At 39.9% G+C, this 14,914-nt stretch overlaps 1 protein-coding gene across 9 annotated transcripts in view; it reads right to left on the bottom strand.

Moving 5' to 3' along the window:
* mcamb (melanoma cell adhesion molecule b) overlaps positions 1-10,482 on the bottom strand; it is a 45,200-nt gene extending 34,718 nt beyond the window's left edge. For 6 of the 9 annotated variants that reach the window (XM_085243367.1, XM_085243376.1, XM_085243368.1 and 3 more), the window contains exon 1: positions 10,287-10,482. In XM_085243367.1, the coding sequence (XP_085099493.1) occupies positions 10,287-10,350 (64 nt within the window). In that variant the 5' untranslated portion in view covers positions 10,351-10,482. The remainder of the gene's footprint in view (positions 1-10,286) is intronic. The other 3 variants (XM_085243372.1, XM_085243373.1, XM_085243375.1) reach the window with 1 other exon arrangement.
* Positions 10,483-14,914: the final 4,432 nt, after the last annotated feature.

Here is a 14,914-nt window from a genome sequence, read left to right as displayed (position 1 = left end):
AGTGCCTCTCACTGGATATTTCCCTTTTTCAGACCATTCTCTGTAAACCCTAGAGATGGTTGAGTGGGAAAATCCCACACAACCATTACTAGATCAGACGTACTCAGACCAGCCCGTCTGGCACCAACCATGACACATCTAAATTAGCCAAAATCACTTAAATCACTTTTCTTCCCCATTCTCATGCTCGCTTTGAACTTCAGCAGATTGTCTCTACAATGTCAATATCCCCAAATGCACTCAGTTGCTGCCACGTGATCGGCTGATTAGATGTTTGTGTTAAAAAACAGCTGAGCTACTCTACCTGAGAAAGAGTGTATATAGAAAAAGCACAGTGAAAAATATAAATGGATATATGTTTATGTGCCCTGGTGTTTTTGGGGGGTATTTAGGATATGTCAAATTAAAACAGGGTTCTGTGAATGTATTTCTATAACAAATAAATTCATTGGCAAAATGCTCCTAATGTGTTTACTGATAATGCTGCTTCCATGCTTCTGACGTACAGACACTATTAATAAGCCTTCTCTGTGAGCTTATAATTAATGAAGAGTGATAGAACAACTAATACAACAATTAAGACCTTTTCTCTTCTCCACGTCTATTCTCAGACAAACAGCTGATACTTCCAGTTAACATCCAGAGGCTATGGCAAACCGCAATTATTATTGGATGCATTTGTGCATCAAAGTCAGCCAAAGAGACATACCAACAATCCACATGGCATACTCGCAGGGAAGGAAAGCACAGTGTTTCCAGGATTAACTGTTGACTTTGAATGTACTGTTTGCACTGCTGGTTGAGACAGTCTAAATAAGAAGTTGAACAGTATTCAATGAAATCTGAAAACAAATCTCAATTTAACTGCTGCACACTGGTTTCTTGCCCCACCTTTCAATAACTACAGAAGCTTCAGTGATCTAAAAGCGTTGATGTTTTTGGCTAAGAGATTTCACGATAAAAAGATTTATCACTAAAAATCCCCACACAACATTTTGGGTTTATTTCAAGCTTTGATTTGCTATGAAATAATTCCACAGGGATTGTAATCGTGTCTGAGATTACAATCGTGTCTCTGCTCTGTGGAACAAGGATAAAAAAAAACAAGAAACAAGAAAAACCCCACTCTGCCATTTCATAATTATGTAAAGAGTTCGAAGCTTCAAAAACAGAAAGAAAGAGGAACAGTAGTTAATAAATGACTTATTAACGTATAGTTGGCATGCTATATAAAAGTACCTCAATATAAACTGCTCTCTAGTGCTCAAGTGTAACAAGTGTAACAGGTCAGATTAATTCCCAACAGAGTTGAATGCGAATAAAAAAACAAAAAAAACTGAAGCTCAAAGATGTAAGACGACCCTTCATCCCGAGGCTTTTCAAGTGCTGCCACCCAATCCCTCGTACAGCAATAAAAAAGGTCAGAGGTCACTTAAAGAAATGAAAGAGATCAATCATATCAGAGGAGTTTACAGTTCCCATGCTTCCCAAGAGTCACACAAACTTACAAAGTTTTTATGTTTAGGCTACAAATATTGGTTTCTTGAAAAGTGTGTTCTGTTTTGTCTTGGTTTCTGGCTGTCTCACAGCTCAAACACCTTCCAGCGCTGACTTATTCATACCGTTTTCACATGAAGTCACAAAAATATGAGCAATTCTACCAAAGCCTAAAATGATTTTTTCCAGAAAAACATTTGTTTTATTACAAATGTATTAATCTGTTGTGACTGCTGCAAGCATGTGTGAATAAAACAGGCCTATTTTACAAAGTAAGATATCGTTTCTGTGAAAAAAAAAGAATGCAGTTTAGGAAGGAAACGCAGCTTCTTGTTTATTTCCTGTGGTAAACGAGTGTTACGTGTCACAGCTTATCAAGTTAAATTATCCACATTTTTTCCACCCACTTTTTGCCCACATGTCATATTTTTGCACGTATCATATAGCGAATACATCAGTTAACCATCTTTTATGCATGTTGAAAGAATTGGAAACTACCGGGTTACTTTTTAATACCAATACGGTCAGTAGAGGTATCAGCACAAACCCTTTAAGGACAAACAGCTAATCTTTTCTCACCGCTTAATGAAAAGTGGTTTGCTCACTTCAGGATGTCTTCAGTCTGCCCCAGGGACAGTTTTATGTTTATAACACTAAAGTAATTAAGGCCTGAGCTAGATAGAGGTAGTGAACAAGAACTGCAAAGCTTAAAAACAGCATGGGTGTGAGTTTAGACAGCCAGGCTGCACAGTGACTCAGTGTTACCCGTGTGAAATAGTAACCCTGCTTTAACAAAAATAAGACACGATGACAACAGGTCATTAAGTGGTAGCAGTGAGCTAACCTGAGAAGGCACGCAGGCTCTGTGTATGTGTGTTTATATGTGTCTCCAAGTCAGGAGTGTGTTGTCAGGACCAGGTGTGTGCAGCTGTCCGTCTGATCTGGACTTCAAAGCCCATAAGAGCAGCAGTAGGTGGTTATAGTTGGAGGAGAGCTGACTCCTCAAACGCTGTTCTAACTGAGGTGATCTTTAAACTGCCTGATATGAATGGATTTGCCCCGCAGCCAAATATAGAGCTATACATCAGGGTACATCATCACTATCCCATGAAATGCTTCATTGCACATCTGCAGATGAGGCCAATGCTGAGTTATGAGGCCTTCTGCGTGGCATAGCTGAAGGTGTGTTTCTTATAAACCCAAGATGTGATAAAAATAAAACATAAAAAGTTGCAAGAATCTTTGAAAATGTGCACGTTTGAGCTTTCTAACATTAATCCACCAGTAGAAGTTGTGAAATCACTTTAATTACAGACTTATTTTCCAAAAGGGAAAAAAAAAGCATTCTTGTTTGAGGGAAAATGTTGACAGAAAGTTGTATTGTATCCTGTTCTGATACGCCGAGCCTGAACAAAGCCGAATATCTGCTTCCTTCCCTTCGCTTCTCACAGTAAACACAAGTTAAACCGCTCGCTCTGGAAACAAAAACTGTTGATATTAAGATATCATTCAACAAGGCTGGATTGCAGAACGTTTCTTTGCTGGAGCTACATTATACAAACAATCATTTGCTGCTACTCAGGAGCACACACAAAATGGTCCCGATGACAACAGCACAAAGTCCTGGGAGCTTTCTCCACCAGTAACAGGCCCCCACCCTCACCATCGCTGGTTTGCTATATTGACCCAGGTAATGGTGATAATGGATGTTATTCCCATCAATAGGAAGATCAAACAGTAAAAGGAAACCTTTTGCTTCAACAATTCAGGTTCCCAAGTGCACAGCTTCAACCCATTATATTGCTCAGCGGGGAAATACTGCACCGGATCAACACAGGATCCGTAGAAACACTTGAAAACAAAACATTTCTGACTCTTACACCAAGCACTACATGTTACTACTAACACTGCCTGAAAGCCAAAGTATTACAAGTTTTTGCTCAACAGCTGTGGCCACAAATGGAAACTGCTGTCTGAGTTACTCTACAAGGTAGCGCAAGATTTCTATATATTTTTACTTCTGCGTTTCAAACGAAAGTAAAAAAAAACAGGAACCAAAAAACCCACCGTCGTGGTAAAATGCAGTGAAGCATTAAGAAAAAGTCCTAAAGGTGTGAGATAGACAGTCATGTTTATCAGCTACTGCTTACACCCCAACAAATATCACAGAGGAATCAAAGGTGGATGCTTTTTGTTTCTTGAACTTTGCATAAAAATAACAATTCAGCTAAAGAACAGTAAAGATGAATACACGCCATGATTCAACAACATTAGGTTTATCGGACTCTAACATCGTTGTGGAAGAATTTTTAATCATTCTTCTTTAGTTCATTGAGGTTTTGGGGGCTTTCTTTTATGCACAGCTCCCATCACAGCATTTGGCCATCGCAGCACCTTCAGTCTTTTCTTTTTCAGCCAGAATGTTGTAGATCTTTGTTCTGTTGCATGAACCAATGTCAGCCAAACTTTGGACTCTGATGGACAGATGGTCTTATATTTGACTCTAGAAGACTGTAGTATACAGAGGGATTTATAATCCACTCAATGACTGTAAGGTTGCCAGGTCCTTTGGCTGCTAAACAATTCCAAACCATCACCCCTCCACCACTGTGCTTGACAGTTGGTATGAGTTGTTTGAGCTGATATGCCGTGTCTAGTATTTACAAAACATGGCGCTGTGCATCATGATCAAACTTTGGCCTTGTGTGTCCAAACTGCATTGTTCCAGAAGTCTTGTGGTTCGTTCAGATGCAACTTTTCAGCCATCCTGTCATCTTCTTATTAGAGAGAAGAGACGGTCTTCTAGCAACTCTTCCAAACAAGCCATACTTGTTCAGCCTTTTTCTAACTGTACTGTCATGAACTTCATTTGATCATTTGGCATGCTAACTGAGGCCTTTAGAGTCTAAAATGTAGCTCTTGGGGGTTTGTTGCAATTTCTCTGAGCATTGCATGTTCTGGTCTTTGAAGCAATTCAATTTTATTTTATTTATATAGCACCAAATGACAGTTGTCTCAAGGCGCATTATATTATAAGGTAAAGACCCTTAAAATGATACAAACAAAACCTAGAAAACCCCAACAATGACACGACCCCCTATGAGGGAGCACTTTGGCGACAGTAGGAAGGAAAAACTCCCATTTAACAGGAAGTAATCCTCAGCAGAATATTCCAGCGGATATTATATATAATGTCTAACTATAAAATCTCCCTGTGCATTAATACTCTGAAAACTAATATTCATTTTAAAGATACTGTTTGCATGATTTCTTTTTCAGGATCTAGATTGTTTTTCACTCTTGCTAACAGCCATAAGCTCAGCAGGATTAATGTTGTTTAATGTTGTTTAATATTGCACTCTCACCGCCCATATCAAGCACCAGCGGTGCATGGCTCCTTTGCTCTGGGGTGTCCTGATAAGCCTGTTGCATAGGAATAGTGCAGCTCAACACTCGAAATAAGACAGCATGTGCTTATGACAAACTTTCTCCAGGCAACAACCCTGATTTTTGGCCATAGTGATTCTTCCATCAGTCGTAATATATATGCCAAAATAAATTTCAAGATTATATGCGACACTGGTGTGCTTGAAATTATCTGGGGTGTTATATATTGAGAGTTGAATGCGAATAAAAAAACAAAAAAAACTGAAGCTCAAAGATGTAAGACGACCCTTCATCCCGAGGCTTTTCAAGTGCTGCCACCCAATCCCTCGTACAGCAATAAAAAAGGTCAGAGGTCACTTAAAGAAATGAAAGAGATCAATCATATCAGAGGAGTTTACAGTTCCCATGCTTCCCAAGAGTCACACAAACTTACAAAGTTTTTATGTTTAGGCTACAAATATTGGTTTCTTGAAAAGTGTGTTCTGTTTTGTCTTGGTTTCTGGCTGTCTCACAGCTCAAACACCTTCCAGCGCTGACTTATTCATACCGTTTTCACATGAAGTCACAAAAATATGAGCAATTCTACCAAAGCCTAAAATGATTTTTTCCAGAAAAACATTTGTTTTATTACAAATGTATTAATCTGTTGTGACTGCTGCAAGCATGTGTGAATAAAACAGGCCTATTTTACAAAGTAAGATATCGTTTCTGTGAAAAAAAAAGAATGCAGTTTATGAAGGAAACGCAGCTTCTTGTTTATTTCCTGTGGTAAACGAGTGTTACGTGTCACAGCTTATCACAGCCTTTAGAGTCTAAAATGTAGCTCTTGGGGGTTTGTTGCAATTTCTCTGAGCATTGCATGTTCTGGTCTTTGAAGCAATTCAATTTTATTTTATTTATATAGCACCAAATGACAGTTGTCTCAAGGCGCATTATATTATAAGGTAAAGACCCTTAAAATGATACAAACAAAACCTAGAAAACCCCAACAATGACACGACCCCCTATGAGGGAGCACTTTGGCGACAGTAGGAAGGAAAAACTCCCATTTAACAGGAAGTAATCCTCAGCAGAATATTCCAGCGGATATTATATATAATGTCTAACTATAAAATCTCCCTGTGCATTAATACTCTGAAAACTAATATTCATTTTAAAGATACTGTTTGCATGATTTCTTTTTCAGGATCTAGATTGTTTTTCACTCTTGCTAACAGCCATAAGCTCAGCAGGATTAATGTTGTTTAATGTTGTTTAATATTGCACTCTCACCGCCCATATCAAGCACCAGCGGTGCATGGCTCCTTTGCTCTGGGGTGTCCTGATAAGCCTGTTGCATAGGAATAGTGCAGCTCAACACTCGAAATAAGACAGCATGTGCTTATGACAAACTTTCTCCAGGCAACAACCCTGATTTTTGGCCATAGTGATTCTTCCATCAGTCGTAATATATATGCCAAAATAAATTTCAAGATTATATGCGACACTGGTGTGCTTGAAATTATCTGGGGTGTTATATATTGCCAATATAGTATGTCAGAACTAAATTACTATAAATTACTAATAATGGCTGAGTCATTCAATGCTCAGTGGGAGCAAGGAACAGAAAACTATCCAGGTCCTCCGAACTGCACCATATGTCACAATACGATGCCTGTCCCTCTGCACAAACTGGCCATATGCACAGAAATGAAGCAATCACGGTCCTCGCAGAGAAGGCTGAATTTACAGACTTCCATTTCCAATGTGCTCCACTCTGCTGATGCTCTGCCAGATTACTGGGCCTCAATTTTCTATGCTGCGGTCAAGTCACAACAAGGGTGTTTATTGTACATGACCGGCTCTCTTCTACTGAAAAGCAGAAGTTGTTTTGAGCGCATGAAACTGAGGCACAGCGTCTCAGCTGCAGCAGAAAAGGATGACCTTTAAATGAGAGAGGTCTTCCTGCTGCATGAACTGGCTTGATTAGGTGATGTCACAGGAAACGAACTCTCTCCTTATCAAGAGTCAAAGATAAAATCCAGCAACAACTGCAACTTTTCTCTGATGTCATTGGATGGAGTTTTAGGACAGGCACTCATTCATCTCCATAAGCATATTCAGTCAAACAAGACATTACTGTGTACTCAGCAACTCAAATGCATCAGATTATAACCTCTAAAGTAGGTCCTCTATGATTCAAGTTTAGTTTAGACTTCTTTGTTGAATCTGTGTAGACTATTTAAATCTGTTGCCTGACTGATAACTTCACACATTTCTAAGGCGGTGCAAAGCAAGCTATGGCATAGATTTCAGAGCATTTCCAGTTACTTCCAAAAGGTGTAGATTTAACACTGAAACACAGATCGACTCTCACGACTGCGTCCTCGTGTAAAACAGGGATTTTCCACTTTCTTTCTTTAAAAAAACAAATCAATAAAAAAAATCTCTGTTTTGAAAAAGATTCACATGAAAAAGTGATATCAAGCTTGATTAAGAGCATGTTAGTGCAACCGGTGGCAATATGAGTTGTTAACCCTAATCATTCAAAAATGTCAGCCAATCAGAACCCTAGAAATATCACAGTCTGACATTAAAAAAAGAAGATAAAGGCGCACATCTTTTAAGTTGCAAGATCATGTCTTTGCTCTTCTCTCCACATGCAGAAACTGAGTTTCTAAAAATCTTTACCCTGGAAGGAGTTTTTTCAAAAGCTCAGTTTTCAGTTCCCTGAAATGCAATTTACACCTGCACAGTTTTTAAAATATTTACACTTAATATTTCATCATTGTTCAACAGAAAATATGAATATGCGAATAACTTAATTAGAAAATTGTTTACATATTGTAGTGATATTTGTACCTCTAGAGGCTAAAAGATAAGCAGATAAACAGAAGAAAAAAACAGAAAACAAAACTCACAGCTAGTTCTTGTTTACTACTTTCAAATCTGTCTTAAAAGCTTCCACAGTTTCTGAAAATCTCTCAGTTTCAAAATTCTGATGCAGCTCCGGCATGTGCGCAAGCAGTTGACTAGCGATTAGCCACATTAGCTGTGCAACATGCTAAAGTAAGCCATTTCATGTTGTTATTGTGAAATTACCATAAAAAAGTCTTTATTTCCTTGGCTACTTGTAGTGTTAATTCTTATTTGTTGAAAGCTAGATTTACAACATTTCTACAGTATCTTCTTACAGTGAATCAGCTCTTTCTGACTTCATATGATCCAGTTCTTTACCATTATTTCAGTCAGTTAGCTAGTCAGTATTATGTGTGTGTCAGTGTTAAGTAAACAATTTGATCATATTATACACTATATGAACAAAAGTACTGGGTGACCTACACATTACACCTGCAGGAGCTGCTCGGCCATGGAAGTCGATGCCATGAAGCTCCCAGCACACACTTTTGTGCTGATGTTATGCTAGCATTCACAACTCTTACACATGACTCGCCCCAACCTTCAGCGACTCTGCTTTGCAACTTTGCATAGTCCGCCACTTCATGGCTGAGTTGCTGTCATTCCTAAACATTTCCACTTTGCATTAATATCACTTACAGTTGATTGTGGATTATCTAGAAGGAAAAGAATTTCACAAATGGACTTGACAGTGGCATCCTATTACAGCACAACAGTTGAATTCAGTGAGCTCCTCAGAACGACCCATTCTTGCAGAAACATTTGTAACAGCAGACTGCATAGTTAGGCTCTTGATTTTATAGACCTGTGATAATGGGAAAACACCTGAAATCAAAGATTAAGAGGTGTGGCCAAAAGCATATTGTGCATCTCTCGTGCAGTACGTACATAAGTAAATAAAATATGGCCTACACGGCTAGTTTATTAATGCTTGGTCAAAAAGATATCTATGGTCTGCTTTTTTTTTCAATATTTTACGGTATTGTATAAAATAAATCCATGATTGTGATTAATAGTCAGGAATCAACAGTTATTTTTCACCATCCATGTTACTGTCAACAGATATCAGCACAATTTAATTGTATTGGAGCTGCCAGCACAGGCATGGCTCCTGGAGGTTTGTAAAGTCAGAGAGGTGCAAGTCCAGGAAACAGACTTTGTAAGGGCAGAGAGCTTGAAGCGATCACAAACAATGGGTGTGGAGTCAAACAAGGAGGTCAGCACAATACAATGATGAGGTACAGAAAGGTCATTAGGTAAACGGTGTTCAAGGAAAGGTGAAAAGGGGTAGACGAGAGAGCAACACATTCCTAAAGGAGGGAAGTGAGAGGCTTGCAGAGAGGAAGGGTTCAGGGGAAAGCACACTTAGAGCTTTCTTGTACAAACAAACAAGTAAAAAACACAGGAATATCAGAAAGGTCTCTAAAACCTAAACCGTACTGTGGAAAGCCCAGATAGCTGCCCTTTCTCACTTCCAGAGACACCACATACAAATGTACACTTTCATGCTCTCTAAAAATAGCATTCATCAGCACCTCCCTGTGGGTCTCACAACTTTTTACAGTTCTCTCACACAACTGATCCAAAATAAATCCGATTGACAATAAGTACGCAATCCCTTTGACATGCAAATGTCAAATTATAAACCAGTGTGGTGAGAGCTGTATCTCATACTAGGGATATATTTGACTTCTTGTTTCTGTGTGAGAAACAGCCGAGCCATTCACCACTGCCAGGGAGGCACTGGGCCACTCGATCACTGCTGGGAACAGACAAGAGCTGACAGAAAGCAGACAGAGAGCCACCTCACTGCAACTGCACCTCTAAAAATACATGAAGCAAGCAGCATTTCATACTAACCACAGCTTCATGCATGATATAAATCATGATCTCTCATTATAAGAATAGATTTTTATTCACTGTATAGGTGTGACAAGAGTGTCATGTTCATTCACAGCAAGAGCACAAAGTCAGTGTTTGTGCTCACCATTCACCCACATACATACATACATGTATACACATGAATTTAAACATATATTAACAGGAAAATCAGTTCACCTACATATTGCACCATTATAGCCGTGCAGCTGTGCTAAAATGCATTTTCTGTATGGACTTTCAAAAGATGAGGGATGTGAAACTTTTCAACCAGGTTACAACAACTCAAGTGTGTGAAGGACTTATTACTTTTAGCCAAATGTAATGTAAGCAAAAAGAAGGAGGCTGTGCAGCGTCACATCTCTGCAGCTGGAAGAAAAGGCGATATGAGGAGCCCTGCAAGAAAGTAAAGTTTCTGCGCTGCAACTTTTTCAGCTTCCTAAAATCTCTTTGGAAGGTTTCTCTGATGGATTTCCACAGAACACAAATTGCAGTTTAACAGCTGGTGCTTTACTGACAAACATCTTAGTTGAATTCCTTTCTGTCTTACATGAAAAAAAAAAAACACATTTGCATGTACGACAAATATCCCATACAGCTGTGATAACTATGCCTTGGTTCCTCACCTCCAAAAGCATGAAAGAGGAGCAGTAGTCCCACGAGCAGAGGGGCAGTGTCCGGTAAAGCCATGACTATCGGTCGGTGCTGCAGATGTCCGCGCTGAGGTGTGTGTGCGTGTGTGCGTGTGTGCGTGAAAGGAGTCTGACAGGAACTGGTCCTCCTGGAAAACTGTACAGAGTGAAAGAGAGGAGTGGCGGCGCAGCGTGGAGAGGCAAATGATGCAGAAAGGGGCAGAGACACGCTGTAAAGAAAGTCCTTCCGCACAAGTCATCCGAGAGCTGCTCTGAAAGGCATCACGTTTTATTATTTATTGTTTCGTTTTCTTTAAATCACTCTGTCTCGGTCATTTCTTTACTCATTTAGTTTGATAAATACACTCGAGATCCGAGCTCCAGCTCCAGTGAGCTGTTGGTTATTTTTTGCAGCGGGCAAATAAAAGGGAGGACCTTCAGAGAGTGGAGCAGCAAGCGGAGGAAGAGGTCTGGAGTTAAATAGTGTGAAGTTATAATTTACAACTATTTTGTCGTTGCCAAGACTCAAATTTGATACATTTCCTCACCAAGCGTGTCATAACTTATGTTTTCTCAATAGGGGACCGTGACTAGTGGAGGATAATTTAGCGTGGAAATTGATGTGAGAAGGTGTGGCAGTTGTCCCGCCGTTTGAATTCAGGTCATGTGGTGCGTTTTTTGGCTTGGTGATCATTTCAGATTGACATCAGGGCTGTTTGCAGTGTTGTGCTGAGATAATAAAGAAGATACTGGTGGAGCTGAGTGTGGAGGCAGGAGCAGAGAGAAGGATGAAAAGCCTAGAAATATGGTATCTAACCAGATTCTTACTCTGGATGGCATTACCTTGGCCTCCAGTAACGCTGTGAGGAACCTTGGAGTCATTTTTGACCAGGACATGTCCTTCAACGCACATATTAAACAAATATGTAAGACTGCTTTTCTCCATTTGCGCAACATCTCTAAAGTTAGAAATATCCTGTCCCAGAGTGACGCTGAAAAACTAGTTCATGCATTTATTACTTCCAGGCTTGACTACTGTAATTCATTATTATCAGGATGTCCAAAAAACTAGCTGAAAAGCCTTCAGCTAATCCAAAATGCTGCAGCAAGAGTCCTGACAGGGACTAGAAAGAGAGAGCAGATTTCTCCTGTTTTGGCTTCCTGTTAAATCCAGAATTGAATTCAAAATCCTGCTCCTCACATACAAGGTCTTAAATAATCAGGCCCCATCTTATCTTAATGACCTTGTAGTACCATATCACCCTATTAGAGCACTTCGCTCTCGCTCTGCAGGCCTACTTGTTGTTCCTAGAGTATTTAAAAGTAGAATGGGAGGGAGAGCCTTCAGTTTTCAGGCCCCTCTTCTGTGGAACCAGCTTCCAGTTTGGATTCGGGAGACAGACACTATCTCTACTTTTAAGATTAGGCTTAAAACTTTCCTTTTTGCTAAAGCATATAGTTAGGGCTGGACCAGGTGACCCTGAATCCTCCCTTAGTTATGCTGCAAAACACATAGGCTGCCGGGGAACTCCCATGATGCATTGAGTTTTTCCTTTTCAGTCCCCTTTTTTCTCACTCACTATGTGTTAATAGACCTCTCTGCATTAAATCATATCTGTTATTAACCTCTGTCTCTCTTCCACAGCATGTCTTTATCCTGTTTTCCTTCTCTCACCCCAACCGGTGGCAGCAGATGGCCCTCCCTGAGCCTGGTTCTGCCGGAGATTTTTTCCTCTTAAAAGGGAGTTTTTCCTTCCCACTGTTGCCAAAGTGCTTGCTCATAGGGGGTCATATGATTGTTGGGTTTTTCTCTATATGTATTATTGTAGGGTCTACCTTACAATATAAAGCGCCTTGAGGCGACTGCTGTTATGATTTGGTGCTGTATAAATGAAATTTAATTGAATATTGAACTTGAATTAAAGATGAGCAGAGATTCATCAACATACATAAAACCCCAGAGTCTATAAATTGTTTAAAAAAAAACACCCAAAAACAAAGGAATAATATTCTTCAACCTAAAATCAGCTACAGCACATGTTATCATTAAAAGATTGTGTGCCATTTACAAGACCAAAAATCAATTCTGGATGCCCGTGATCTTCAGGTTCTCAGATGGTACTGCATTAAAAACAGACAAGTTCGAAATAACCGCGCAGTCACTTCCAGACATTATTGTCTGTAAGCACAGTTCACCGTGGCATCCGCAACTGCAGGTTAAATCTCCATCATGCAAACAAGAAACAGCGTGTGAACGTGATCCTAAACGTGATCCTAAACATTTAGAATGGACTGAGAGAAAGTGGAAAGCTGTTCTGTGGTCAGAAGAATTGAAATTTGAAATTCCTTTTTGGAAGTCTTGGACGCCACATCCTCTGGACCAAAACTGAGAGTATCATGGAAACGATACGAGGTGAAATATTTGGACTGTATGCAGGCATTTCAGTGTCGTGATTTTGGTATTTGGAGCATTCGCCAAACTGACCACAGTCAAAAAAAGGTTCTCAGAGTAACCGAGGGCAGCAGTGAACTAACAACTGGCAAGTTATCATGTGGCTTTGGCCTGATTAAAATGATACAAGATAGTTTAGGAATTTAGCCCAACCAGATTGTCCCAGACGTAAGCGTTGGACGGCTCATGTGTGTAAAAACTTTGACTTCTGAGTGGGTTTCGGGTCATTTTTGAGGCATTTCAGTGACTCTTGTTATGCTACAGCATCTGTTTTCAAAAAGTAGAGGAACATTTTTGTTCAGGATTGAATAAATGTGGTTATTTAAGTAGTTGGAAGTTGAAAGTTTCCATTATTGTGGTTTTCAAATTACTTCACATAGCTTAGCCATTTCAGGACTACAGTGTCTGAATGTTTATTGGTCAACATCCAGTTTGTTTGTACAAATTCAGCTCTAATAATGCTGAAACAACAGTAGCTGATGTTTTTATTCCATCCATCCATTTTCCTTACCACATTTCAAATTTAAGAACTCAGGGGGGTTGAACTGGTTCCAAGTATACCCTGCACGTATCGCCAGTTACACCAGCCACTCACATCCACACTAAAGGCCCATACAGAAACATAAATTAACCTAACATCCTGGTCTTTGGACTGTGGGAGGTCTGGGGCGAAAACAAAAACAGCATGAAGTTGCTGTAACTGTTGTGATTTGGTCTCGGATCATGGCTGAACACATTCTGCAGTCCGCTCGATCCGTGCTGGAAAATTTCAAACATCTCAAATCTCCAGTTCGACGGAGACCTAATCTTTGAACGTCACATCATGAACTAAACACATGTCACGTTTTCTTTTATTATTTTGGAAATATTTTACAAATACGCTCTAGTTTAACGTTTAAAGACACTGCAACTTCTTTGTGCTTGCCTTCACAAAAACTCTTAAGCGACTGCAGACTGCAGAGATGTGAGCTGCCAGGCTTTTAGCTGGACTAACGAGGCAGGATCACATCACTCTCGTTTTGGCATTTGTACCCCGGGATTTTTTTTTGAATTGATTTTAAGCTTTTATTGATTTCTTTTAATGGCTCTGCTCTCAGCTACATCTCTGAACTCTTAGCACCATATGCACCTTATGCACCAGTATGTGCCTCGAGGTCTTTTCTCTGTTACAGGTGCCTGGATGAAACTAATACAGAACAGACAGGACATGAGGCTGTTGGAAGAACCTGCTGGACTAAAGTCAGGCTTGCGGAGTCGGCCACTTCCAAGTCAGGTCTTACAACCTACGTTCAGGTGAAGGATTTTCATGATGTTATACGAGTTTTTAATGGGGTTTGACCTGTCACTTTTACTACTAGTGCCTTATTACTTTGATATCACACAGTATTAAAATTACAAGGCTGTGCCAAGTTATGAACCCTAACAGAACAATGGACAATGTAAACAGACAGAAAACAAAGAACACAAAATATGTCCTTAAGTGTTTAAGGCCCCCCCAAAATGATAGAAAACGAATTGTCTTCGCCCTCCAGAGCAGCCAAAATAAAAATATTGTTCCAGTTAATCCTGGTGTTTGATATGGAAGTGAACACCTGATTAACAGATCACTGTTTGTTTCAGCACTTTCCAAGACTGGCGTTTAATTTTAGTATTATTTGATCCCGTGTGAACTATCACGGTCCTTGCAGCTGGAGACCGATCAAAGGATGGTGCGACATGTCGTGCACACTGATCTCTGTAACCTTTGCTGCTGGTGTCTGCCAGCTGTTACTTCTGCCAAGCAGTTTCCCTCTGACTGCAGATCAGAGCCACCTCGAAAAAGCTCCTGACACACTGCAGCACACTGAGAATCCTCCCATTCCCAGAAGGATGGTGCAGTCGCACCAAACCACATTATTGTTGTTTGATATGACCTGAAAAGAGGAAATGAAGCCATTGTCCAGCACAAAACTGACTTTAAGTGATTTATTGAATTCTGGTTGGACCGGAACATTTTGTCAAGGTTGTGTTCATGGCCTCACAAAATTGGGATTTGTTTTCCTGTGTTCTCGGCCATGTCTGCGATCTATTTCGAGCTGCCTTCGTGTTTTATTTGTTTTTATTTGGTGGCATCTAAATAAAGAGGTCGTGAGAGAGCTTAGGGTAACTTTGCCTCAATGAAAAAATTCTC

The sequence above is a fragment of the Mchenga conophoros genome, linkage group LG14 (assembly GCF_057382185.1).
Source record: "Mchenga conophoros isolate Kocher_MC1m ecotype Shallow Benthic linkage group LG14, M_conophoros_male_GT1.1, whole genome shotgun sequence".
NCBI classification, from domain to species: domain Eukaryota; kingdom Metazoa; phylum Chordata; class Actinopteri; order Cichliformes; family Cichlidae; genus Mchenga; species Mchenga conophoros.
The sequence above is the reverse complement of the archived record's forward strand: the minus strand, read 5'-3'. Positions and strand labels throughout refer to the sequence as shown.